The sequence below is a fragment of the Azolla caroliniana genome, unplaced genomic scaffold (genome assembly GCF_043228905.1).
Source record: "Azolla caroliniana isolate FFs.n. ecotype wild unplaced genomic scaffold, voAzoCaro1.0.p SCAF_11, whole genome shotgun sequence".
Classification (NCBI taxonomy): domain Eukaryota; kingdom Viridiplantae; phylum Streptophyta; class Polypodiopsida; order Salviniales; family Salviniaceae; genus Azolla; species Azolla caroliniana.
In genome coordinates this window covers 19,567,102-19,593,226 of record NW_028230446.1, presented here as the reverse complement: position 1 = coordinate 19,593,226, position 26,125 = coordinate 19,567,102, and the positions used below count along the sequence as shown (strand labels likewise).

The 26,125-nt window shown below is 38.1% G+C and overlaps 3 protein-coding genes across 3 annotated transcripts; all 3 read left to right on the top strand.

Moving 5' to 3' along the window:
* The first annotated feature begins 1,480 nt into the window (after nucleotides 1–1,480).
* Nucleotides 1,481–6,309, top strand: UBC27 (ubiquitin-conjugating enzyme 27). The gene is made up of 5 exons (XM_087327256.1): nucleotides 1,481–1,746; nucleotides 5,195–5,243; nucleotides 5,384–5,543; nucleotides 5,796–5,885; nucleotides 5,971–6,309. The coding sequence occupies exons 1-5, from the start codon at nucleotides 1,569–1,571 to the stop codon at nucleotides 6,079–6,081; spliced, it is 588 nt and encodes a 195-aa protein (XP_087183382.1). The 5' UTR covers nucleotides 1,481–1,568; the 3' UTR covers nucleotides 6,082–6,309.
* A 1,756-nt stretch (nucleotides 6,310–8,065) lies between these two features.
* On the top strand, nucleotides 8,066–12,503 carry LOC147858361 (uncharacterized). The gene is made up of 5 exons (XM_087327496.1): nucleotides 8,066–8,313; nucleotides 11,858–11,908; nucleotides 11,993–12,052; nucleotides 12,139–12,210; nucleotides 12,294–12,503. Exons 1-5 carry the CDS (start codon nucleotides 8,172–8,174, stop codon nucleotides 12,329–12,331), a joined length of 363 nt encoding a protein of 120 aa, XP_087183622.1. The 5' UTR covers nucleotides 8,066–8,171; the 3' UTR covers nucleotides 12,332–12,503.
* A 5,283-nt stretch (nucleotides 12,504–17,786) lies between these two features.
* Nucleotides 17,787–23,639, top strand: FUS6 (COP9 signalosome complex subunit 1). The gene is made up of 6 exons (XM_087327209.1): nucleotides 17,787–18,315; nucleotides 19,666–19,986; nucleotides 20,348–20,464; nucleotides 20,559–20,644; nucleotides 22,817–23,051; nucleotides 23,122–23,639. Exons 1-6 carry the CDS (start codon nucleotides 17,827–17,829, stop codon nucleotides 23,290–23,292), a joined length of 1,419 nt encoding a protein of 472 aa, XP_087183335.1. The 5' UTR covers nucleotides 17,787–17,826; the 3' UTR covers nucleotides 23,293–23,639.
* The last annotated feature ends 2,486 nt before the right edge of the window (nucleotides 23,640–26,125 follow it).

The following is a 26,125-nucleotide window of genomic DNA, read 5'->3' as shown; positions in this document are numbered from 1 at the left end:
TAAAGGATGAGAAGTAATTGCATACAAGAGGGTGTTTGGAGGACAACCTATTGCTAATTATTTTCCCAAAAGACCAATTCCAAATACAAGGAAGATTTGCCACCTTAGTATAAATGTAACCATTCCATGATATAAAGATATATCTTTTAGACTATTAGGATGGCTCATCTACAATAAGGCTTCAATTCTCTATATCTTCCATAACAAGGTCAAATCCATCCATGTGTAGTTCCTTATATATCATGCAAAAACAATTTAGTTTGTGTGAATAGATGAAGAAAAACTTCCATTAAATTTGTATGAGAAACTTTGGTAATTTGTAAGCATAGTATCAAGCCTTCTCTAAAAGTTAAGAGTGGCAAGTGAACACTGAATACCATGAGGCGTACCTTGTGTGCCTACAGCTACAAACTTGTGATGTAAAAAATGAACACATTTAATAATTAAGGTGTTGAATTCAATAACGCCATTAAGAACCCTTAAATGTAAATGAATTGTAAAGTGACTACATAGCCTAAAACTAAATGTCGAAACCCTAAAAAAAAAAGTCGAAGAAGAAGAAAACTAAAAAGAAAGAAGTTGAAAAAGAAAAAAGAAGTAAAAGAAAACGTTTTGAATGTACATCTATCACATACTAAGAATAACTCTAACCACCAAACCATTCACTTTTAATAATAATGGTCTTAGTATATTACTTTATTATTTTTAAATTTTTGACAAGCTTTGAGTCGGGCTCGTGCACTGACTCGGTCACGCTCCTTGTGATAGAGGTTGTTAGATAGTCAGGCTCCTAGTGACAGAGTCGGGCTCTTGGTAAAAGAGGCAGTCAGGAAGTCGGGCTCAAGGTAACAATGTCAGCTTTTTATCCACATCGGACGGTTGCACACGCCCTTAGTTGAGTGACCTACACCATCCGTGCCTAACAATTGGCAACGGTTCGGTTTGAGAGGGTGAAAACCGAACTGTTTAAATTTTTTGAAACCTGAACCGAGCCACGAAACCATTAAACCCGCGGTTTCATGGTTCAGTTTCAGTTTTCAACTTAGGTCAAATTTAAATTTTTATAATATTTCATTATTTTTAAATTTAAAAAAATAAAAAAACCTTCTGACAATTGAAACCAAACCGAACTGTTTAAAAAAACCTAAACTTGAACCGAGCCAAATCGAACCGTTGAATCCGATAAGTCGAGGTTTCGCGGTTCGGTTCGGTTCAAACCGAACCGTTGCCGATTGTTATCGACGAGGACCGTGCCCGTGATTCCCTCACTTTGGCCTCTTTAATATTTGGTAGTACATACATAGTTTAGAGTCTAGACACGAGCCAAATAGACAGGTCGATGTATGTACACATGTATGTATACATACATACTATACATACATACATGATACATATATGCCCCCCCTGTGTTTCAGCAACACCTGAGCAGAAAACAAACAGACAGTCGGAGAAGGAAGGGGAAGAGAAAGAAGACGAGAAGGAGAAGAGGCGAGAAGAAGAAGAGAGTGAGTAAGAGTCTCTGTGCTCCCCTTCCCTACCTCCCCCGATCCGAAATTCGCCGAGACGCAATGCTGGACGTGGGTAGGGTGCAGAAGGAGCTCGTGGAGGTAGAGCGAGACAGGCAGCTGTCGGGCGTCCACATCGACATATGTGGGGATGATCTTGCCCACATGATCGGTACCATCGAAGGCCCAGCTGGGACCCCCTATGAGGGAGGTACCTTCATCATCGACATCCATCTGCCAGGTTAGTTAGTTTTTTTTCTCTCTCTCTCACCCTCTGTTCTTTTTCATCTTGATTCCTCATACCCTGAAGCAGGTAAAAATCCGTGGATAATTTAGGCCAATGTTGATGGTGTCCAAGAAGAAAAATAGGGAAATCTTGGACTTATCTGTATTTATTAGGTCTAAATCAGGACAAACTCGGCCTTGATATTTGCGGCATCCAATAGAAGGAAAACTTGGGCTGAGTCAAAATTGGGGGAAACTTTTGATGTATCTAAATCAGGAGAAAACTGACCATTATTTGCTTCATTTCACTGAAGCAGGGGGAAATTTGGCCCCAGTATTTTTTTTTCTTCAACAGGGGAAACGTTTACTTTTGTATTGTAGGTTGTGTAATATAATAGAATCTGGATTATGGCTTCACCATAGTCAAGTTATCCTTGGTCTAGATCTATTGTTTTATATCTATTGAAGTTTTATAGTCAGTGGATTGATTGTATAGGGCTAATAAAATTCAGAAATTCGTATTATTTCCTCAGATTTGTAGGCAGCTAGGCATGTATGTATATTTGTATATAAACATTGGATGCTGTTACGCTTTGTTTAGAAATACAATCATAGTTCAATCTGAGGAGAAATTCTGCAAACAATGATCTCAGATGGTAAGGCTGCACCCTCAGATGGATCAAGTTCAGGTTAGCTTGGTCAGAACTCTTAGTTGGTTTTTTCTGTTGCTTGAAGGATCTCAGCAATTCAAAAATATCACGACCTTCACCATAGAACTCAAGGCTTGTGTTGGAGACACCGATAGATACCAGACCAGTTACCAAGCTCTGCAATCTCAGGGATGCATTGAGCTTCCGTTTATGCATCCAAATTTCTCGGGGCGATATTGCGTCCATCTATTTTGGTAAGGGGTTTTAGGATAGTGTCAAAGACCTCTTGACAACTATGGATGATTGCAGAACTGTTAAAGAGGATATTACGTTTAATGGCTGGTGTAATAATCACCAATTCAAGCATAAGCGCGAGTGTCTGTCAGGGTTCAGTATCAGCATTAGTTCCACAAACACCCATAGCTCCTATGATTTTCCTGGTTATATCTTCTCAATATCAGCTCCATGAAGACCCTAATTCGTTCTACTCTTGTACTAAAAATATCTTTTAAGGTCACTGACAATGCAAGTGGATCATTCAATTTTAGGGTCCTATGTCTCCTTTTGAAATTTAACATCAGAGAGTCCAATCTATGCATGTGTTGTGGAGATAGTGTCACATAATTTGTAGATGCCCTATCAAACCATCTGGTGTGTCGAGTAACAGCAGGGGAACCGCTTTGAGCAGTTGAATCTCTCGTGGGATGGTCAACATCATTGAGACTCCCTCTTCTGATGACGTTTTTATTGAACTGATCAGAACTCGTGGAGGATATGGTTTGCTGGTCATATGTCGAATCACCCAATTCCAGCTCAAATAATATGACCAGTAGGGAGGGCAATGCCTTGATTTTCAATGGACGGTTCCAGAATTCCTTGATCATGAACTTGAGTATGCCATTGAGCTTAGTGACAGTTGAGAATGCGAGCAGACTGAAGTGCTCCAGAATTCAAAATGTTAGTCACTCGAAAATCACCAGAAGTTCCATTGTCATATATTGGACAATGAATTTCACAGCCCAGAGTTTTTGCAGAGTTTTGGAAGTGACTCTTGGAGATTTTGTGTGTGGAGTGCATCTGAATTCTAGATATGCCTTGAAATCAGTTGCCATGTAAATGTGCTTATGAGACATGGGAGCAGAATTTGACATGTTCTAACAGTTATCAACATGATGATTGCATCAGTTGGCTTTAGGAAGCTGAGTTTGCTTTCAATAACTCAGTGCTTCTTTCTACTGGTTAGACACCATTCTTTCTCAATTCTGTACTGTTCTTGCTTGTCCTTCACTGTTCTGGAATTGCCAACTCTAGTACTTGTATGATTGTCCACACAATATAAGGGATACACAGTTGATGTAGCATTCTGATTCAACATCAATAATGAATCTCTCATTTAATTTCCCCCGTTGTTGCACCCTTTATGGCGTTGTATATATCATTTCTTTAATGGATTTCTTGATTCTTTTGCATATTTCATGTTTTCTTGAACGTAGAATTTTAATATTTTGTTTGTAGGTTTGTGAGGACTCCCCGTGACGAGGAAATTTAATTGGGTTAGGTCTCTACCTAACTCTATAATAAACCAACTACTATGACAGTAAATACTCTCTTGGTGGTGAGACTTATTCCACCTGGCTGCCTAGTCAATGTATTGCATGCAACTTGAACTCAATACTCTCTAATTATCTTGATGTTCTAGCACTACTCTTGGTATCTAGATGCGTGTAACACCTTCCCCCAAAACCATCTATATAACACTAGGGGTGAATCAACCACAATGAATAGATTAGTGCACAAAAATTTACTCCAGGTGGTGAGACTCATTCCATGTCGGTCACTCCAATCGATGTATTGCATGAGACTTGAATTATCATGTCTTGAGGAGTCAGGCAGCTAACAGTGGCTTATTCTGTTCGGCAGCAGTGTCGGGATGACTCAGATACTCTATTTAGAGTACTATATGCTACTTGCGATAATCAAAATTAGCCTACTTGATGGTCTTTTGGTATAGCTTATATACAGCTCTGTCTTTTTAAAGAGAGAGAAATTTTTTAATGTTCACTGGAAACTGATGTATGGTTTTTAAGATGGGGCTGAACGCATAGCGAGGATTGAACTTGGATTGTCTCATTATATGAGTTTTGATGCTATATTGTAAACCAACAAGACAACATCCAGGATGAAAGCTATATTGATGTCATTTAAGAGGTCAAAATGAACTAGAAAAGCAAACAAGAGGGTAAAGTCTTATGGTACTAAATAATCTATATATCTAAGAACTTAAGATTCTAAACTTATATAGACTGAAACTTTTGTCTTTGAAACAACTCTAACATGGCCTGCTTCAACATGGAGAGATGTCTGAAGTGAGGGAGCACCTTTATGCTGGTGACATCAGCCTTTATTTTTTTAGTGACAAGGGTGACGAGCCCATGGTCCAGATGGACATGGCCTACATGCACATGTTGCTATTGCTTGATCTATTGTAACCCCTTTTGACTTTTGTTGTTGAAAATCCACTTGTACAGTACCAGAGAGAAAGAAAGAAAGAAATATATTAATGCCATTTAGGAGGCCAAAATGGCCGATAAGACGAAACAAGAGATTACATCTTAAAATATTGTCTTGTCTTTGAGAACAACAAGCCAAAATAAATGTAACTAAGCAAAAAAGTAAATAGAAATAGACTAAGATATGACTAAAGAATCACATCATCTATAGAGGGAGAAATAGATGGATAGATTTTACTATCATCCCCAGAGAGAGGAGAGAGATTTTGTTTGTGAAAATAAGAGAGATTTATGCTCATTGCAGCTGCCTATCCATTTGAACCACCAAAGATGCAGTTCATTACGAAAGTTTGGTGGGTTGTTAAAGCTTAAGATTCCCACTATTTTTTTATACAACTTAATTTAACTATAATATTTTATAAGTTTGGTTAAGATGATGAGGTGAACTCACTCATTCGCTTCCTGAAGCTGAGGTTGATATCCCATATTGCAGGCATCCAAACATTAGCAGTCAGAATGGGGCAATATGTTTAGATATTTTGAAAGATCAATGGAGTCCAGCTCTTACCTTAAAGACAGCATTGCTTTCACTCCAAGCGTTACTCTCTGCACCAGAGCCAAGAGATCCTCAAGATGCTGTTGTTGCAGAGCAGGTAAAATGAAACTCATTTGACATGGCCGACAGGGTAAGCTGCTGTTTCCATCTGATGATGATGCACATACATCACAATGAATTTTGTTTGTTACCCAATTACCTTCCTATCATGCTCATGTTTGGAGTACTTGATTGGGAAATCTGGGTTTCTTTTGTTAGATGATAGATCAAGCCTCATTGATTTCTGAAAAGAATGTATAATGCCACGATACCTGAGGGTGTTTTTTGAACAACTCTTTTGTGACTGCAGTATTTGAAGCACAATTCAACATTTGTTGCTACAGCTCGCTATTGGACCGAGTCTTTTGCGAAGAGAGCTTCACTTGGATTGCAGGAAAAGGTATATTTTCCCCCAAATGATTGGATAAATGCATGATGTTATGATATGATATTATGAACAAACTTCAGTTTTTTGTTAACAACAGGTGAATAAACTAGTGGAGATGGGGTTTTCTGAGGATGCTGCGAGGGCTGCCCTTCAGAGTGTTGGTGGAGATGAAAATGCAGCATTAGAGAAGCTTATTAGTTGTGGCTGACCATGTCATTCTTAAACCTAAATTTTGAACAAACGTTGATTATTCTTATGAAGTGATAGCCTATAATCCTGGGAAAATTCTATTAGTGTTACATGTTTCACCCTTTGGGGTAACAACATGGATTGAATATATTGTGAGTATTATGTTGTAATTGTACACTGCTACTGACAATTGAGGAGGCCCGAAAATGCTCCGGCATACATAATATGATAGCAAGATTAACCTCTACACCACTTTTGGTCTTGCAACATCAAATAGATGCATTAGTTGAGTAGAACTTTGGTTTTTTTATGTAATGCATCTTCTTGATATTTTTGCCATGGTCAAAACCCTAGCAATCATTTCCTACAAGTGAAGGATGAGATGCTTGTTTAGGTCAGCCCACGGCATTGCCACACAAACGGGGTCTTAGAAGAACTAATGAAGGTGTCCAAGATGTTGTGGAAGTTACCAATATCCAAGTTGTCTTGATTTGCATCAATGGCCTACAAAATGTTAGCATTCAATGTTCAGTCATTTGTAAGTGCGCTTTTGATTAAAACCGTTGTATCTTGCATCAATAAAGTATCCTTCTATGTAGAACCCATGGGATTTATTCAAATGATTTATTATTGATTTGTGGATTCCATAAAGCTTTCAACACTATATACTCATACTTAACTCATGCATTGGCTAGAAGCCTTGAGTGCCCTTTGTAAATATGGAATGTGGAATTTGTTCATTGTATGAATTTATGTTAGAAATTTGCAATATACCAATGGATTTTTAGAGGTTGTCGCTAGCACAATTGGAGTAAAACAAGGATGCATACTATTACTAGAGCATGCTTAGTAGCCATAGCCATATGTTGATGATATTGTGTTGATCGGTGACTTGTTGGAGGGACTACAAAGACATCTAGATGCCTTAAAATCATTTTGTAGCTTGTCGGTAAGCTTACATGAAACTAGGTGATGGTGCTTAATACCCATCTATGCAAGAGTAAAGAAAATGAACCAAAATTCTTCTTGGGAGAGAAAAAGGTGGCATACAAAGGATGTAATACATACCTAGGAGTGACATCCCTTGTCATTCAAGAGCACCGAGGGTTACATACCCAAGAAAAAGTTGATGGCATGCATCATTGCATAAGGAGAACCAAGCCCTTGTGCACCTACTCAATCACAAGTGCAGAAAACTGAATTGTGGTTGTTTGATAAGCTTATCACACCTACCCTCCACAAAGCAAATAAATGGAAAGATAATGAGGCATTATTCTCAATTATTGCTTACAATATAAGGAGCAACGCATTTGTGCCCCATGATATAAGTGGGGCAAAGATGGGAGCAACCCCAACAATCATATAGGCTTTATTCCAATCAGTGAGCAATGGCTTTAGGAGTTCACTAAACAAATGTCCTCGAAGTTGGGAATTATGTCATCAAAACAACTTGATGAACATGAAGAAAATCATTGGTGGTATGTCGAAATGCAACAATGGTTTGAGTCATATGGCATAAACATGAAAGCATTACCTTGACCCAATATAACTTTGATTTCTCTCATCTAAACATGATTGACGAGGAAAATCCATGCTAAGATGCTTTTAGTTGTTGTGGAGAGAACTAGATGATGATGGAGGTGGACGTGACGGCCTAACACCTTTCAAAGGCACCGAAACATTGTGTTTCCTCGAGCAGGCACCTCTGAGTGTTTTTGAATGTGAATGGCAATTGGTTAGAGCACCAATGTGCACCAAGTTTTATTGGCTCGGTCCATATGACTAATTAAAATATCAATCTACGGGATTAACCGCTTCGGTGCCAATAAATTCAGACATCATTGAAGTTTGTTTGATGGCAATGTCATCTTGCGAACTCATATTGTCCCGATCTTCCATTCTTTTTGTGAGTGTTTTTGCTCCCTAGTGACACTACTCGCCTACTAACTACTCTCGAGGGCCATTATAATCTTTAAAGCTCGCTACTTCGCTTGTCTGGTTTGCTCTTGTGAGTCTTGCTCTTTTTTTCTGTTTAGGGTTTCGACCCGTTAAACAGAGACACGCACACGCAGAGAGAAAGAGTGAGAAGAGAAGACTAAGAAAGAGAGCATGGGCGACAATGAGGGGGACGTCTCCATGGAACCTGAGGCCGCTGCTCCTGCAGGACCGAGCTCTAGTACTAGTAGTTCTATCAAGCGCCCCAAGCGTTTCGAGATCAAGAAATGGAACGCCGTTGCTCTGTGGGCATGGGGTGCGTCTCTTCATCCCCCCTTTAATCTACTGTATTTTTTGTTCTGACTACGGATCTCTGTAAATAACTGTGCCACTTTGATTCCTTTGTTGGAAATTTGTACGTTTGCCTTTCTGGATTCGGTCGTGAAATCCTGTCAGAATCATAACATCAAGGATCTAAGCTAGCATTGATCAGAAATGCAATCCTTCACTGTATTGACATTTTTATATTAGCAAGTGATGTCAGGAAAAACTCTTAGGGAAATAGTAGAGCACGTATTATAATGCCATGTGTGTTCAATCCCCTACAGTTCGCCTGGTTGCAAATAAATTACTAAGATTAGTGATGTTTGAACTCCGGTGCATGGTGTAAATCAGAACATGGTTTATCACTAGGATATGGCCAGGATCAATCATGAACTGGTTTGCATCAAAAACATCTATAAGCAGCTCAATATGAAGTAAATTGATTCTTTCCAGATGAGGAATTAGATAAAATGGAACCACAAAATAGTTGCTTTGCACAAATGGAACCACAGAAAACTCAAATTTATATTGAATAATAAGAATATGTGGTTCTTTCACAAAAACAAAATCCTACTATAATGGAAAGGCCTTTCCTTTGTCACTGACTCATAAAAAGTGTCCAAAGGTAATCATGGATGAGAGTCAAAATAGGAGTCCAGGAAATAAAAACCATCTTTCCAGAGAAAGAAGGAGATATAAGAAGAAGGGGATTTGGTTGCTGGAAGAATATCTAATGCAATTAGGCTGCAAAATCGTGTTCACACCACTATTAAGAGTATGTGGGTCAAGAAAGAAGCAGTGGAAGATGTAAGTAAACACATCTTAAGCATTGAAAGTTTTCATGAATTTTGTGTACTCCCAACCTCATGTACTACACCAGGAAGGTTCAATACAAAGTGGTGAAACCTTGTCAGGAGACTCACTTCAAAGGAAGATTCATATCTAATTCTACTCCGAACAGAACTCAATGATGAATGAATAGAAGGTTTAAAAGGCAATCGCCTGGAAGTGAGGAGTGAAGATTCCATTGCAAGTATTTTTCTAACTAAACCAGATTAAGTCCATAATGGCAAAAGGCAGAGGCTGATTCAGTGGCATAGATTCCTGATACCTACTGTAGTGCCTCAATTGTTATTTTGAATTTCTTTCCTGTTATTCTGAATGTCTGTGCTTCTTTTGAAGAAGTCCAAATTTCCCCAAATCTAAGCTCATTTTAATAACCTCACTTTTGGTTTCATAGGTAACTTTTGCTTTCGAAAGTTGGGATAGATACTCCAAAATTGAATTTGAGACCTATAAATGTAAACATAAAGTTGCCCCTACATTGGGAACCCAAACCAGTCCATGCCTTAGATTCTTTATATAAGTTGAAATGGAAAATAAGCTACTTAGCACTGATTCAAGTAGAGGAATTGCGCATATGTCACCGTGTTCTATATAATATAGAGGATATGTAGCTGCTTTTTGAAATGCATTGCCAGAAGGTACAGAACGCACAGTGGATTGGCATTAGCATAGAAGACATGTAAAAGGGCCACCACATAACATAATACATGGTACATCAATAGTAAAACAGGCCAAACACAAATCGATTGCCATTCTGGAATCATGTGATATATGGACACAAGTAGCAAGGAGATACAATATCCACAAAAGAAAAACAAGGAAAATATGAACTTGACTGAGAAACTCAAGATATTTTAGGTCTTAAAAATATTGAATGGAGCATTGAGAGCTGCTAAGAGACATTCCTCCTTGGCTGGAATTTTGCTTTGTGTGGAACAATTATACATGAAAGACTAAAACCCATGATGAACATGCTTTGAGGATGCAAATAAAATATTTTGAGTATAAGGCAGTAATGACTGAGAATCATGAAAAAAATCTGGCGCTTATACATGCAAATTAAATGTATGTTGAAGACCAGTGAAAGCTTTTCTAGAGAGTCCATGAGCACCATGGGAGTGAAAGAAGGGTGCTCTCTATCATGAGCTCTATTCAATTTATGTATCAACCAACTACAGACCATCCAGAACGCCTGGAGAACAGTATTGCATCTGATTTATGCAGGTGATGTCATATTTTGCCATATTCTAAGCCAATATACAAAAGCGTTTAGCTATGACGCATTCTTTTTGTGAATGAACTGGCCTGGCAGTAACTGTGATCAATATCAAAGTCATGGTAATAAGAACTCCCAAATCTGAAAGGCAGCAGCTAGCAGTATAACATGAATTCTGCAATTGAAGTGGTTCAAATATCTTGGAATAAACAGACCTAATCAGCACACTTGGATCATGTGTCTAACTAAGAGAAGGGACGCTGGCACAACCCAGTACTATAAATTCGAGAATATTTGCGTCTTGAGTGCATAAAAAGATGTTGGTTAGAGCAACAACATTCGATGTTGCATGGTGCAAGCTTTGTGATATGGAATTGATGTTTGAAGAGGCACGTTTCATCAAGATCATTTAATGAAGTAAAGGAAATATGGAAGTTTTGTCATGATTTAAGGCAGCATGGGAAACTGGATGCTTACTAGATGCATTCATGCAGCTGGGTTTAAGACGTCTGGAAATGTTTTGTAAGATGCCATTTTGATGAATATTATGTTTTGCATGTAGAGGAAAATAAATGAAATGGAGAACAAGACTCAAGGTTTTACTCAATCACGTTGGAGGCCCTCCACTCAAAATGGAGAACAACCCAGCGTAAATCTAAGTTTGAATACTATTGCAACCACATTAATCTAGGAATATTACAGGTGGCTGGCTGATTCCAAAACATGCATCTGGGAAAATCCAACATACATCTGGGAGAATGATTCAGCATAAATCTAAGTTTGACTACTATTGCAACCGCATTAATCTGGGAGGTGGCTGGCCGACTCCCAGACATACATCTGGATATCCATGGCCACAAGGGCTGGATGTGCCATCATACTGATGCACAAACCCTCTTGCCATTCGTTTATTTATTTTCCCTTTTATGTTCAACTAATGGTTTTTACATCTTTTGCTATTTTTTCATATTGTTGCAGAAATGGATACACATTTTTCCTTTTTCTTTCTTTCTTTCTGAGTCACTTCTTGAATTCCTGTAAATGTTATAAACTGCCTTTATATTTCACTTCTGTCACCTCCCTCCCTCCCGCTCATCTTCTATGTTGTGAATGCTACAGTCATTAGTTCTACGTGGTTGAAGTAAGAATTTTATTATGTTTGACAAGGGATTGAAGAGGTAGGAACATTGGAGGAAAAGATGAAGCATTAGCATCATGCTTTGAATAAATATTGCGACTTGAAGATTTACCAGATTAACAATCTGTTATCAATTTTCACATGGCTTGTGTGATGCTTTGTTATCATCTTTATATAACTGAACCTGCCTACATTTTGATTTCTTAACAGATGAAAATCATATGATGAATCTCAGCTTGTTAAAAAGATTTCACTGGTCAAAAAACTGCTGAAAATAGATTAAAAATCTGTTACTGCTTCACAGATTTAATGAAGTGTGTCTTAATTTCTGTACAGATATTGTTGTAGACAATTGTGCTATTTGTCGGAATCATATCATGGACCTATGTAAGTTGATGCAATCTAGATTTAATTGTGTTTAGATTGAACACTATCAATGGGTTCAGATAATTTATTGTCGTTTTGGTACAGGCATAGAATGTCAAGCTAATCAAGCGAGTGCCACAAGTGAAGAATGCACTGTAGCTTGGGGTAGGGATGTGCTCATGTCAATTTGGTGAAAAGGGTTGGATATGCCAATATGCATGGGCATGAAATATCATCTTTTGTTTTTGCAGGAGTGTGCAATCATGCATTCCACTTTCATTGTATTAGCAGATGGCTAAAAACAAGGCAAGTTTGTCCACTAGGTAAGAAAAGTGTGAATTATTTACGAGGGACTTTTGTACTTCTACCAGTGTTTTGCAAACCACCTACTTTGACTGTTTTCCAGATAATAGCGAATGGGAGTTCCAGAAGTATGGTCGTTGAAAATATGTTTCTATTCCCTATTGCACTTGCACTTGTTTGTGTCAACCGAAATTCAAAATGCTATAAAGTAATACTGACTACTTCAGTGCAATGAGAAAAACTGTGTCAACATGAATGTAAACTATAGAAATCTCTAACACATATTAAATGCCAAGTTTCTGTTTTAACTATTGTTCAGTGACACATGAGATGAAGTTGATGCTGTGCAAAGGTGATGTTTATGCTCACTAATTGCTACAATAATAAGTGATTTAGATTATTTACCAGCCTCAACGTAGTATTTTCTGCTTGCTGTGGATATTCTTTGTTTTGAAAGATTGAAGTGGTTTAGCACCTTGGTACCTTGTAGGCTCTAAGGTATGATCCTTAGATTGTAGCCCATGTGAAATGAATGCAGATGTGAACAGTGCTCATATGACATTGTACATAAGAAATACATGCCATTAGTAATTTCTCTTCTTTATTCCGAAACTTCCATTACCAAGAATCGTCTTCCATTGAAAAAGCATGGCCTTAGGATGTCATTTGGAATGTTTATCCCATATTCAAATTTGGTTCTTCCAACAATCTCTATAAGATCTTTTGGTTCCCCACCCTTCCAAGTACTATGCATCCATTAGTTCATTCCTGCACGATTAATGCTTGATTTTTAGTAGGTTTTTAATCTTTAAAATGATCTCATACAAGTATTGTGGATAGAGAAATTAAGCAAACCAATCTTTCAATGGTTTTCACTGATAAATTAGTTTTGGCTCATGCTGGTGTGCTGAAATGTCGGCATGGTTCTGATCACATGATAGAAATCCATGTGCTTCGTGTGTATGCATCAGGCCCGTAATATTACTCATCAAGAAGATGGTTTAGTTTAATGTTCTTTGTGTATGCTTGTGACATGATAATTTATTGTTGTGCCATCTTTGTATACATAGAGTACATTGTTATTATCATTGCCTGATACAAAAAAAACCATGTTTACATTTTAGACAATCTCGTGTGGGTTTGAATAAAATGACTTGTGGGCAAATTGGCTTTGTGGTGAGTTTTCTATCCATATATTGAGCTTCTCTTCCACTTAGACTTTTTCTATTCATTGCAAACATTTCTGAATAGGATTGGGAGGTTCTCCTTGTTTTAACATAAACATTCTTTTGTGGAGTTTCACATGACATTGAGGTTTCACCATTGATACTAATAGTTATCATGAAAAGAATGAGGGGCTTGTCAAGAGAGAACATCACACACAATCTATAAGAGCATATACATTTATAGGGTACAATAAAGTAGATGGTAGAGTGTAACTACCCATTCGGGCTAGATTGTTCCAACCCAAGGTGGCGCCTTCTTTGATGTTAGCAAACAGGTCCCTCTGGATGGGAACAAGAGCACGAGCTCGACTAGAGTCCGAGGAACCAATAATGGAGGAGAACGAGCCAGATTAGTTCTTCTGAGGAAGAAGAAAGACCGGATCGGTATCTGGAGAGGCATCCGAAAAATGCGAGTTTTGTAAATAGGTTCTATCGTGCCTAACAGGTCCCTCCGGATGAAAAGAAGAGCACGAGCTCGACTAGAGTTCGAGGAACGAATAATGGAGGAGAACAAGCCGGATCAGTTCTTCTGAGGAAGAAGAAAGACCGGATTGGTATCCGGAGAGGCATCCGAAAAAGGCGAGTTTTGTAAATAGGTTCTATCGTGCCTATTTAGGCCATATTTGTAAATAACCCTAAAAGTTGTATTAGTACAAATACAACTAGGGCAGATCATTTTGGGTTGATGTAGAAGTTGGGTGTAACTAGAGAGTAGGAGAGACAGAGAGTGAGAGTTGTAACTCTGTAACTACCGCTAGACAAAGAGGAGCTTAAGGTTGTTGCCTTAGAGACTCTAGTGTATTCCTCCTACTATAGTGACTTGTTTGGAGTTTGTGCACTCTAGTGGTTTTTCCCGTTCAAGGTTTCCACGTTAAAAGATCTTGTGTCTCTATACTAACAATCGGCAACGGTTCAGTTCGGTTTGAGAGGCTCAAAACTGAACCATTTAAACATTTTGAAACCTGAACGAACCAAACCACAAAACCGTTAAACCGAACCAGTAAAATTTTCTCAAATCGTTAAAACCGCGGTTTCGTGGTTCAGCTTTGGTTTTCAACTTACGTCAAATTTTAAGATTTAAAATATTTCATTTTTTTAAATTTTTAAATTTTTAATGATGTTCCTAAAATGTGAGAAAAATGTCTAAAAATGAAAAGATTGTTTAAAAACAATTTTATAAATTTTATAAATTTTTTTAAATTTTAAATAAAAATAAAAATAAAATCATTAAGCCGCGATTTCGCGGTTCAGTTCAGTTCAAACTGAATTGTTGCCGATTGTTACTCTATACTTTTTTTTTCTTGTTGTCTTGATCTTTGGGTCTCTCATTTGTACGTGTTGACTAGTTGTTGCCATTTATTATTCTCGTCAAACTAGTATTAGAACGATGAACGAACATCTTGGAGGAATGTTCAAGCTAACTAGCTCCAACTATTTAGTGTGGAAGTCGAAGATGAGGGATATGTTGGTGTGTAGAGACTTCTAGCTGCCAATGTGGTTCAAAGATGAAAAGCTAGATAAGATTGATGAACGAACATCTTGGAGGAATGTTCAAGCTAACTGGCTCCAACTATTTAGTGTAGAAGTCGAAGATGAGGGATATGTTGGTGTGTAGAGACTTCTAGCTGCCAAACTAGTATTAGAACGATGAACGAACATCTTGGAGGAATGTTCAAGCTAACTGGCTCCTACTATTTAGTGTGGAAGTCGAAGATGAGGGATATGTTGGTGTGTAGAGACTTCTAGCTGCCAATGTGGTTCGAAGATGAAAAGCTAGATAAGATTGATGCATTCACCTAGGAGGTTATGCATCTAAAGATGACGGCTTACATAAGATGTTTTATAGACATGAATCTATATAACAGTTTCAATGAAGAGACAAAAGCGGTTGTCCCGTGGAAGAAGATCGACGTCATGTTCGAGAACAAAAACACCGTTAACAGAGTTTCAGTTTTCCGAAAGATCGTGAGACTGAGGTATCTGGATGCCTCAAGTATGGCGAAGCACCTGAATACCTTCCAAAGACTAATCAACCAAACCACCTCTCTAGATGTACCTCTTGCTGAAAAGGTATTGGCGCTATTGCTGCTAGGATCCCTTCCGGATAGTTGGGAAACGTTGGTTGTCACATTGGGCAACGCCGGACCGGAAGGGAAGCATTTATCCCTAGAGACGGTAAAGTTAAGGTTGTTAAATGAAGAAACTCATCAAAAGGACAGAGAGTCTATAACCGACCCAAAGGCCTTAGTAGCCGGAAAATGTGGGCTTCCATTATGAAGACGAAGGACCTGGTACTATTCGTCTTCGAGGAGTTCCAAGTGAGGGCAAAAAGAGAGACCCACCGGAAGTTGAAAGCAGTTCGAGTGGATAATGGAGGAGAATATCGAGGGCAGTTTGAGGAGTACTACTGATCGAAGGGAATTCGGCTTGAATACATCGTGCCGAAAATGGTAAAGCTTAACAAGTTGGCCGAGAGGATGAACCAGACCATCATGGAGAGAGTCTGAAGTATGCTTGCACATGCGAAACTGTCCAAGACGTTTTGGGTTGAGGCGTTGATAACAACAGTCTATGTGATAAACAAATCACCTTTAGTACCCTTGGGCGGAGATACTCCACCAAGGGTGTGAACCGACAAAGACGTTTCGTACCTGCATTTGAGGGTGTTCAATTGTCCTGTCTATGTGCATGTTGCAAAGGACTAGAGGGGAAAACTGAACCCGAAGACTCGGCCATGCATATTTTGGAGATAGGACGACGATGAGTTCGGTTACTTAGTATGGGATTTAACCAAGAAGAAAGTGAATCAGAATCGAGACGTAGTCTTCATGGAGGAGAACGCTATTATCGAATGGGTGAAGGAGAAGACGAGTGAATCGTCCCAACCAGTCGGAAGTCGAATGCGGACTGAAGAAAAAGGAGAGCCGACCAGATTCGAACAGGGAGCTAGATCAATCGAAGGTCAGTCGGGAGCTGGATTTGAAGAGGAAGAAGAAGTAGTCCACTTTGATTCAGATGAAGAGCCAACCAAAGAAGAGGAAGAAGATACCCTCTAAGGAATAGATCTGAAGGTCCCCCAAAGATATTCAGACAAAGAGTACGTGCTACTAACTGACGAGGGGGAGCCGAAGAACTTCGAGGAAGCTAAGAGGGACACCCACATCAGAGAGTGGGTAAGTGCCATCCAAGAAGAAATGGATTCCTTGCATGAGAACCACACATACGAGCTGATGGAGTTGCCAAAAGTAAAGAGGGCGATCCAAAATAAGTGGGTGTATAAACTAAAACTAGGAGATGGTGGAAATCCACCAAGGTATAAAGCTCGCATTGTGGTGAAGGGCTTTTAGTAGAAGAAAGGCGTGGATTTCGGCTAAGGGTGAGTTAAAAGTACAAGGTTACATACTAGATGCAAAGTTTTGAGTTAATGTTTATGACTCAAGAACCATAACTGATGATATATTCATTGTTGGAATTATAGATGCTAGTTGGATGTCATGGTTACAAATATTGTCACTGTATCCATCATAGAGGCTGAGTATATGTAGTAATGATTGAAGCTAGTAAAGAGATTATATGGATTCAAGTTTTGTTAACTGAGTCGGGATGTTCTACTTTGTGATAGTTAAGAGTGCAATACACTTGGTGAAACATTCAACATTTCATTCTAGACCCAAGCATATTGGACTTAATTATCACTTCATCAGGTCTTTATTGGAAGATGAGGTGTTAACATTGAAGAAAATCCAGGGAAGCAATAATGTGGTGGATATGTTGACAAAGACAATAACTACCTACAAATTGAAGTTGTGTTCAACTTCAATTGGCTTGCAAGAGTAGGAAGGCCAGAAAGATTTGCTACATAGATTGAGGTGTGAAGACAAATTGATATCAGTCTTCAAGTGCAAGATTGTTAAGGAAATGAGCCCCAACCATTTTTGGTTAAAAGTAGAGAACCATTGCCTAATTTCTTGCCTTAATTTCACCAACCCATGTTATTTTGAAGACTAGATATATACCCATAAGCTCTCATTTGTAGATACTATACAAAGTAGAGAAGCAGAGAGAACACATTTGTATATTATCTCCCTCGAGTCAAATGATCCGCAATAGTTCTGGAGACGTAGGAGCAATTGGCCGAACTCCGTGATCAAAGTCATGTGCGACTTATTTCCACTGTTACTTCGTGCTCTCGCTAATTTGGTTTATAAGGAAGTTTGTGTAATTTCCTGAACAGATAGACAAACAACGAGACATATTGGGTCTCCGAGTTGCCGATTGCCCCCCCCACGACAAACCTTACATTTTGTAGGTATTTTGGTAAAGCATATCAATATGATCCTAAATTCTAATGCTAAGCTCCATAGAGGTTTAGGCACAGGCAGGCAGGCGCCCACACAGACACAGGCAGCGATGATATTCTCAGACGATGACATGGAGGCCATGGATCCTCCTCCCCCCCCCCCACCTGCTTCCTCAGGGGATCATCGCAAGCCGAAAGATGGAGACGACGAGCCTTCCATGGAGTCTTCCTCCTCCCCTGAAGAAGAGGAGGACTTAGAGCCGCCACAACGGAATGGGCCCGCATCGGTGGCGTCGGTGGGCGGGGACCAGATGGATATGGAGGCCTATGCAGGCTTGTATAAGGGTCGTACCAAGATCATGCGCCTGTTCTTCATTGCCAATCACTGCCACAACCAGGCCATGGAGCTGGAGGCACTGCGCATGGCATATGATGAGATCCGCAAGGGTGAGAGCACTTCCCTGTATAAGGACGTCTGCGAGAGGATCAATGGCCGCCTTGGCCCGTCCTACACTGTTGATCAGGAGTGGGTAGATGCTGTCGATCGCCGTGCAGCCCAACGTTTGGATCGGCTTGAGAGTGAACTCAATGGTTACAAGGTGCTATTTTGACTTCTTCTCTTTGCCTTTTCTATTCAAGGGATTCTTCATGGGATCCATACCCTTGTTGTTGAATCCTGATGTGTTGTTAAAGAATTGTTTCTAAGGTTGTGTACATTTCTTGTTAAAGAACAGCTCTGGTATCTTTTCTCAGACACTTTACATATGATCAGGAGGCAGAAAGGCCAAGCTAAAACACCAACACCAATTGACCCAAAAGTTTAACCATCCTACCTTACCACCTTTGGGAAACTAACCTTCAATAAGCACAACTTGATAAACTTTGAACACAAAACCTTAGGAGAGCAAAGAAATTTTTTGACTTCCCTCTCGGAAACTTGATTTCTTTCTACATTCATAATCAAGTGGGAAATGTCTCTCTTGTCCTCAATGATGTGTAAGTGCAATGTTAAATATCTGTAGCAAATAAGTGGAAATGGTTTTCCAGGAGCAATAATTTGTTTGAGAATGCACGATTATTTGGAAAATGAACTATGTGAACAGAATTCGACCATGCCCTTCGACTGCCAGTCCAATTTTATAACGAATTGAATGCATGCCCCTCATTGAAGAATTTATTATGTAATGCTCACCCATTCCAAAAACTTTCACTTATACATTATAATAAGCGTGTTTCTCATTCTAACAATTTTTAATAAGCTTATTTCTCACTCATTTCTCGTATAGGCATATCTTATAGTCCTAATTTAATATGAAAATTTGTTTTATTTTAATTGATTCTAGCATATTGTATCTTAAAGACAACAATCCACCTTTTCATCGACCAATTCTCATTTAGGTAATATTTAATTACTGTGCTCACCATCCTGGGAATATGACAATATTCACATATTTTGTACACATTATGAAATGTATGTGTGTCATTCCACTTAGTTATTTTTCAAAGCAACAACTTAATTTCTAGTTTCTTTAACTAGAGAAAAAAAACATTTATATGCATTGTGATATCTTTTGTTCATCCATTCCAAAAACAGTTCACTCACAACACAATAATATTTTTTAATAACTATATTGCATAGGCATTACGTTCACTCTTATTTTAATATGAAAATGTGTTCTATTTTAATTTATTGTTGAATATCTTATCTTAAAGTTAGTAACACTTCAAATTTTTATCGAGTGGATGCTCTTATATCATATAGCAGGGCTTCTAGAAAGCAAGTTAACATATCATGCTGTGTGTATAGCTTGGTTCGACTTGAAATGGATTATAACTTTTCTCTTTCTATATGCAAAATGTTTTAGTTTACCGAGTCTTCCAAAGGACCATTAGACTGCAATTATAGCCATCTAAACAGCTTTTTATTCTATTTGTTTTTGGTTTCATAGACAAACTTGATCAAGGAAAGCATTCGAATGGGATATAATGACTTGGGGGATTTTCACTATGCACGTGGTGATCTGCAACAAGCTTTCAAATGCTTTGTCCGGACACGTGATTATTGCACTACTTCTAAGCATATCATTTCAATGTGCCTCAATGTCATACTTGTGGCAATTGACCTGGGGCATTTTGCACATGTTTCCAATTATGTCACAAAGGCTGATCAGACGCCAGACAGCCAGGAACCCCAGGTCATTGCGAAACTCCGGGTGGATGCAGGTCTGGCATATTTGGAGAGTAAGAAGTACAAGATGGCTGCAAGAAAGGTAAAAGAAAACATTTTTCTTTGGCTTTTTTATGTTGATCATTCTTACAAGGAAGATCTGTTTTATATACATCAAATTGAAGCAGATCAAAACCCATGTAAGTGTAATAACCCACTAGGAATCAGGGATTTTTCATTCCATCATTTCCTCACAAAATTATAAATTTTCGATCTCCATTGTTGACCCATACAACGGAGTACCAGGTGAACTAGTCTTTGGCATCCACACCAATACCGTTTTAAACATGACATTTTGTGCTCTTCAAAGTTGACACGAGAACAATGATTATTTCAATGTTGAGACAATAATTTATCTACATTGGGAAGGAGGGAGGGAGAGATTATTGTATATGTTATTGCAGTTTGTTGACACCAGCTTTGACCTTGGTGTGACCTACACTGAAGTAATAGCCCCTCAAGATGTCGCAACATATGGAGGCCTTTGTGCTTTGGCTTCTTTTGATAGGGCAGAGCTGAAGGTCTGCAATTTTCTGTACAACTGTTTTTTTGTGTTTAATTATGATCCATATATTTTTTCTCTAATATAAATCTAGTTGATTTGTTTGTGCACAGAGCAAAGTCATTGATAATATAAATTTCAAGAACTTTTTGGAGTTAGTACCTGAGGTCCGTGAACTTATTCATGATTTCTATGCAAGGTACAATTCATTGTCTCCTTAAATCTCAACAAATTTTCAGTAACCATGGTCTGCTTAGTGGGTGGTTGTAGAGTTAATGCAGTAGAGAATGAAGTTGTTAAATAGTTTGTATAAAAGGCAACCTTAGTTGTACGAATTAAGGTTGTCAAAGCACTTCATGCCTTCGTTGTAAGGTCCTCAAACAGATGTAAGGAGAGATTCCTTTTGAGTCAGCCTGGTGAGTCAATTAGCTATAGAAGGAATCACGGGCAAATGATTACTATATATATACCCGTCAAACACAACGGAGCACTGAAAGGGAGGAATCAAAGGAGTGAGACTACTCTTGTTAACATTGTGGTTGACATCACCAGAAGTTTCAAATAGCCTCCAAAAGAGGCTATTTTATAAAGAAATCTTATGGCGCTGATCTGAAGATGTGCAGCCGCAAGTGTTGTGTAAATGTTTTTCAGCTATAATCTAGAATGGTCCAATTGCAAAGATTATGCCCATTTGATAGTAGATATCCATGAAGGTCATGTGGAGCTCAGGTTCGGTGGAGGGAACAATGAAGAGAAATGGTTGGAAGAAAACTAGTAGTCCGAGCTGGAAAACATGCCGGATAATCAAATCTGGCCCTAGTTCATAATCTGGAGAAGAAGGCCACCAGGACGAAGTGGGTCTGTAAGACCAAGTACAGTGCTGATGGGTATGTGGATAAGTACCAGGCATGACTAGTGGCTCATATGTGCAGCATACGGGTGGAGATTATTTAACATTTGTTCCAACTTCAATACTTGAAATGATCTAGGTGGGTATATGGACTAATACAAGTCAAAACTGGTTGCCAAAGGGTAGGGTATTAAATAGAATATTTATCATCCACGAGGAGACCAAATTTGACCTATGGGACCAAATAAACATATCATTGTGAACATGTCTCCTTTCTAAGAAGTGGGGTTACCATGCTGTAGTAAAAATTCTCTCTGTGAAAATAATCACACATGTGTCACCCTTCTTGGTGGTGATTTGAGTATGGCTCTTAATTCTAAGAATGGGAATTACCATGCGGTAGTAAAAATTCTCTCTGTTTAATTAACTACACACACCCTTCTTGGTGGCGATTGGAATATGGCACTTAAATTATCATGTCCTGATTTATATTCTAGAGAAGAAGGGCATCAGGACTAAGTGGATCTGTAAGACCAATTACAATGCTAATGGGTATATGGATAAATACAAGCCAAGACTAGTGGCCATAGAGTATCTGCAGAATAAAGGTGCGAATTCTGAAGATATTTGGTCCGACTCCAAATGTGTATCTCAATAAGAATGTGTTAGTGCACTAACTGCTGGATATTGTTGTGTTGATACAAAAGGAACTCTTTTGAGATTGTTGAGAGCACTGTATTGCTAAAGGGGATGGATAGCTTCCTCATGGGCTGTGGTTTCAGCAAGTGTCCCTCTACATCAAAACAGAAGGTCAGCAGATAGAAATGGATCATGGCCAGTTCAATCAAAAGTTGAGTTCTGAATTTGAGATGATGGATTTTGGTATCTGCATTTCTGTGTGGATTGGAGGTTTATCAGAGGGACAAAATATGTTTGTCGCTGTGAATATCTTTGCCGAGATTATATCTCCTTTGATTCATTCTTCTACTGAAACAATGTTAAGGCACTCCCAATATGAGATTATATCTCCATTGTATTGTCCTCCTACTGCAATCATGCGTAGGCTCTCTATTCTGTATAGATTTCATTGGTGTCACTATGCTGTGTGGTCTGATTCATGCAGTTCCTATTCATCCACAGTTTGATTTGACTTTCATGCCTAATGTATGATATCACTATAAAATATATCCAAACATTTAAATGCAATAAACGACATATGAGATAGATGTTTCAAATTGCATATGGAACTGTAGAAAGAGATGCTGCAAAACATTCTCCTATTTAGAATATATATACAAAAGTAAACATTGAGATTCACATGCACTTTTCTTGTGATACCTTCATAAAAAACAAACTACAAACAACAGACATAATTAAATGCAGCAAAAAGAATAAGATACTACAAATTACAAATGCAAAATTGAAAAGTAATGATGGAAAACATTCTGCTCTTTAATAATGTGTATAGAGGTAAAGATTCGTAAGCAAGTGAATATCTGATGGATCAATCATTGTTTGTAGCCGGTATGCCTCATGCTTGGGTTACCTGCAAAAGCTGAAAACCAATCTCCTGCTTGATATCCATCTTCATGATCATGTTGAAACATTGTACGAGCAAATTCGTCACAAGGCTCTCATTCAGTATACAACTCCTTTCATATCTGTGGATTTGAATCGAATGGCTGGTGCTTTCAAGACAACTGTAGCTGGTTTGGAGAAAGAGCTTGCAGCTTTGATAATGGAAAACCAAATTCAGGTGTGCCTAGTCGTCCAGTGTTTTTTGTCAATTTCTATTTCTTGTCTAACATAGCCATAATATGGTACAGGCACGAATTGATTCACATAATAAGATTCTTCATGCACGCCATGCTGATCAGAGGAACGGGACTTTCCAGCGAGTTCTTCAGACTGGCTCTGAATTTGAAAAGGAAACAAGAGCCATGCTTCTACGCGCAAACTTGTTGAAGCACGACTTTGTGATGAGGGGCAGGAAATAAATCAAAATGTTGCTTTCTAAAGCTGTTGCTAAAGGACTTGTGGACGTAATGAAGTCAACCAATTTTCTTCCATGGATTACTCTTTTGTTTTTCACTAAACATATGTTACATGGTATTGCAGATGTTCTCTACATTCATGTGTCTCTTTCTTTTCCCAAAGTGATTCAAGTCAGCAATCAAAATAGATCAATGGAGTCATCCAGTTGTCATGTACGGTTTCTTTTTTTAAACATAGATCTGACTTGGCGCTTTTGAAGTTGAATTCCCAAGGGCATATCACAGATTGTGTCAAAATCTCTCTCTGTATTACTGGGGTGTTTAGCATATTGAAGTTGCATTAAGTTCTCTTTGGTGAGTTTCATCAAAACCCACATAAAATCTCTAATTATTCATCAACAATCCTCCGCGAAGTTATCTTCACAATGTTTACACCTAGAAATTCCGATAACTAGCTGTGATGCATAAAAAGGCAATTTGTATCTTGTTTCGTTATCACTAGGTTATATATATTACTTTGGGGTTCTTTGGATATGAAGTTATGGAACATTGGTGTGTTGATGCGATAGATGTACTGATTATGGGAATGGCTTGTTGTATAACATTGAAATTGGACAGTTTGGATGAGACATTGCAATGTTGCTCATACAAGTTTGAAGTTATAGCATGGTGGCTCCATTTTTTCCTATGGATTTATGCTAATTGGCACGCTATGATTTAATAGATGTATGTTAAAAGTTTTACACTCCTAAACAAGCTTTCAACAGAATATCAAGTTTAGTGGGTTTATTATTCATTTCAAATCCCTTAAATCTCAAAGACAACCTGAAGGCTGTAATGTTGATGAATTTTTTTGATAAATTATCCATTGGACATTTTTGCTTTGGGTTTTACTATAGGCCATGCCACCAAGTGTTCTAGTTATTGTTCATAATGGAAAATGTTAATTGTCCATACTGGAAAATAGGATTTTTTATTTTTTATTTGTATTTCTTTTTATATTAGAGTTTCTCCTTCTATTGGCCATGCATTCTTCATAATGCTATTTAACTGAAGAGGTAGGAGAAGAGTACTAAAGGACCCCAAAAATCCTTACTTTGTCTAGCCTTGCAAGTATCAATATACCATTTTCCACAAAATTTCTACCCCATGTGGGTTATGATTGTGACTATGATGAGGTTTTGTAACACACGTAACATGAGACCAATAATTGAAGGGTTTGAACTCACGGTAGTTTAAGGCTATGAACCCCTTATATTGCATCCCGTCATTATGATGTATTGTATTGAAATTTAAGACTATAGTAAGGCAATTATGTGAATCTATCTAAGCAATAAGTTGATGCATTGATTAGGTAAGTGTTTTATTGATGTACGAACTCAATGCTTTTGCTTTAGCATGCAATAATATTTTCTTTTCTTTTCTTTTAGATACCTTTAAAGTTTTCTTCCATTGTTACTTTTCAGGAATTTGAGAAATTGTTTTGTTAGAATGGATTAAAAGACTAGATACGCGTGAATTTGGTTTGAGAAAGTTATTTATTAAATTGATGGAAATATTATATATGCTAGATGTGAATTAAATAGAAGGGAAAACAATTTTTATAAACAAAAATTTACCTTCCAACATTAAAGAATACTTAGTGAATCCAACAAAAACTCAATTATATTCTTTATTTTCGAATAATTATTGATAGATGGATCTATTGCTTAGCTTTATAATATATAAAACAATCTCTCTCTCTCTCTCTCTCTCTCATCCCATAGCTTTCACGGATTCTTTCTAGCACGTGTTCTTCTTTAGGATCACAACTTGGTCCTAGGCCCTTTCAAATACTTTTGTCATCTAGATTTGGTTGTGCTATGATCCTTTCTCAACCATACTCTTGGGCTCTCTAGGAGTCATGGTGGTCATAATTCTTAAAGGCCATTTGCTTTCCCATAGGATTGCCATACTTGGTCCTAGACCCTTTGAAGTGCTTTGATGCTCCAAAACTTGTTTATGGGCCCCTACACATTTGTAGGTACGTAAATAGATTGGTACCCACGTTTACCCTAATATTGGAAATATCCTTGGACAATATGTTGCCCTAAACAACTTATAGTCTGTTTAAAAGAAGTCACATGTACGATCTTGTCATAAACTTATCCTCCCAAAATGTTTGTTATGTCCCTTAATGCCCCTTTCACATGATTGTAGTTAAAATCACAATTGCAACATGTTGATGTTCTTTATTGTCTAGAACATGCATTTTACGTTTCATTTGTCTTGTCCTAAACATGTAGGTTCCCCAAACAAAAACATGTTGTAGGAATCAAGCTCTCGTATGGTATAACATAAAGAACATCAGAGAAGATATACACAAATGACACAATGTACAATGGTAAGGTGTATTGTGTAAGTAAAAATTCATATGGTTGCCCAATAGATTAGTAAGAGAAAGTAGGGAAAAGATAAAGTTGTTACCTAAATTATGGGACTAGAGGAAAGAGAACGAATAAATGATAGGGGAATAATACGAGAACTTGGAAGGACAAGACCAACCACCCAATGCATTGAGTGACATTGACATCCAAATAAGAAAAAGGCAAAGAAAAATATCTCGAAGAATTGGTAAGAGAACGGAGAGAGTCGATAAAAAGGTATGGAACTTTTAAAAAAGTCACTCGCATGCTTAACAACGTAGGCTCCATCGAACGAAACAAAAGAAGCAAATGGAAAAAAAGAAAGTAACGAAAGGTACAATCCTAGATTCATTACAATGATATTCAAAAGAAATAGAGAGAATCTATACTTTATTGGGGTGTAGACTTTGCCTGTTTAAGGGTAAAGCTTA

What these genes read in the sequence shown, in the direction of transcription:
- LOC147858361 (XM_087327496.1), top strand. Translation starts at nt 8,172, where the DNA reads ATGGGCGACAATGAGGGGGACGTCTCCATGGAACCTGAGGCCGCTGCT. An exon ending in CGTTGCTCTGTGGGCATGGG is followed by an intron (nt 8,314 to 11,857) that starts GTGCGTCTCTTC and finishes ATTTCTGTACAG; the next exon opens with ATATTGTTGTAGACAATTGT. An exon ending in GAATCATATCATGGACCTAT is followed by an intron (nt 11,909 to 11,992) that starts GTAAGTTGATGC and finishes GTTTTGGTACAG; the next exon opens with GCATAGAATGTCAAGCTAAT.
- UBC27 (XM_087327256.1), top strand. Translation starts at nt 1,569, where the DNA reads ATGCTGGACGTGGGTAGGGTGCAGAAGGAGCTCGTGGAGGTAGAGCGA. An exon ending in CAGTTCATTACGAAAGTTTG is followed by an intron (nt 5,244 to 5,383) that starts GTGGGTTGTTAA and finishes CCCATATTGCAG; the next exon opens with GCATCCAAACATTAGCAGTC. An exon ending in CACTTGGATTGCAGGAAAAG is followed by an intron (nt 5,886 to 5,970) that starts GTATATTTTCCC and finishes TGTTAACAACAG; the next exon opens with GTGAATAAACTAGTGGAGAT.
- FUS6 (XM_087327209.1), top strand. Translation starts at nt 17,827, where the DNA reads ATGATATTCTCAGACGATGACATGGAGGCCATGGATCCTCCTCCCCCC. An exon ending in ACAAGATGGCTGCAAGAAAG is followed by an intron (nt 19,987 to 20,347) that starts GTAAAAGAAAAC and finishes ATGTTATTGCAG; the next exon opens with TTTGTTGACACCAGCTTTGA. An exon ending in TTGATAGGGCAGAGCTGAAG is followed by an intron (nt 20,465 to 20,558) that starts GTCTGCAATTTT and finishes GTTTGTGCACAG; the next exon opens with AGCAAAGTCATTGATAATAT.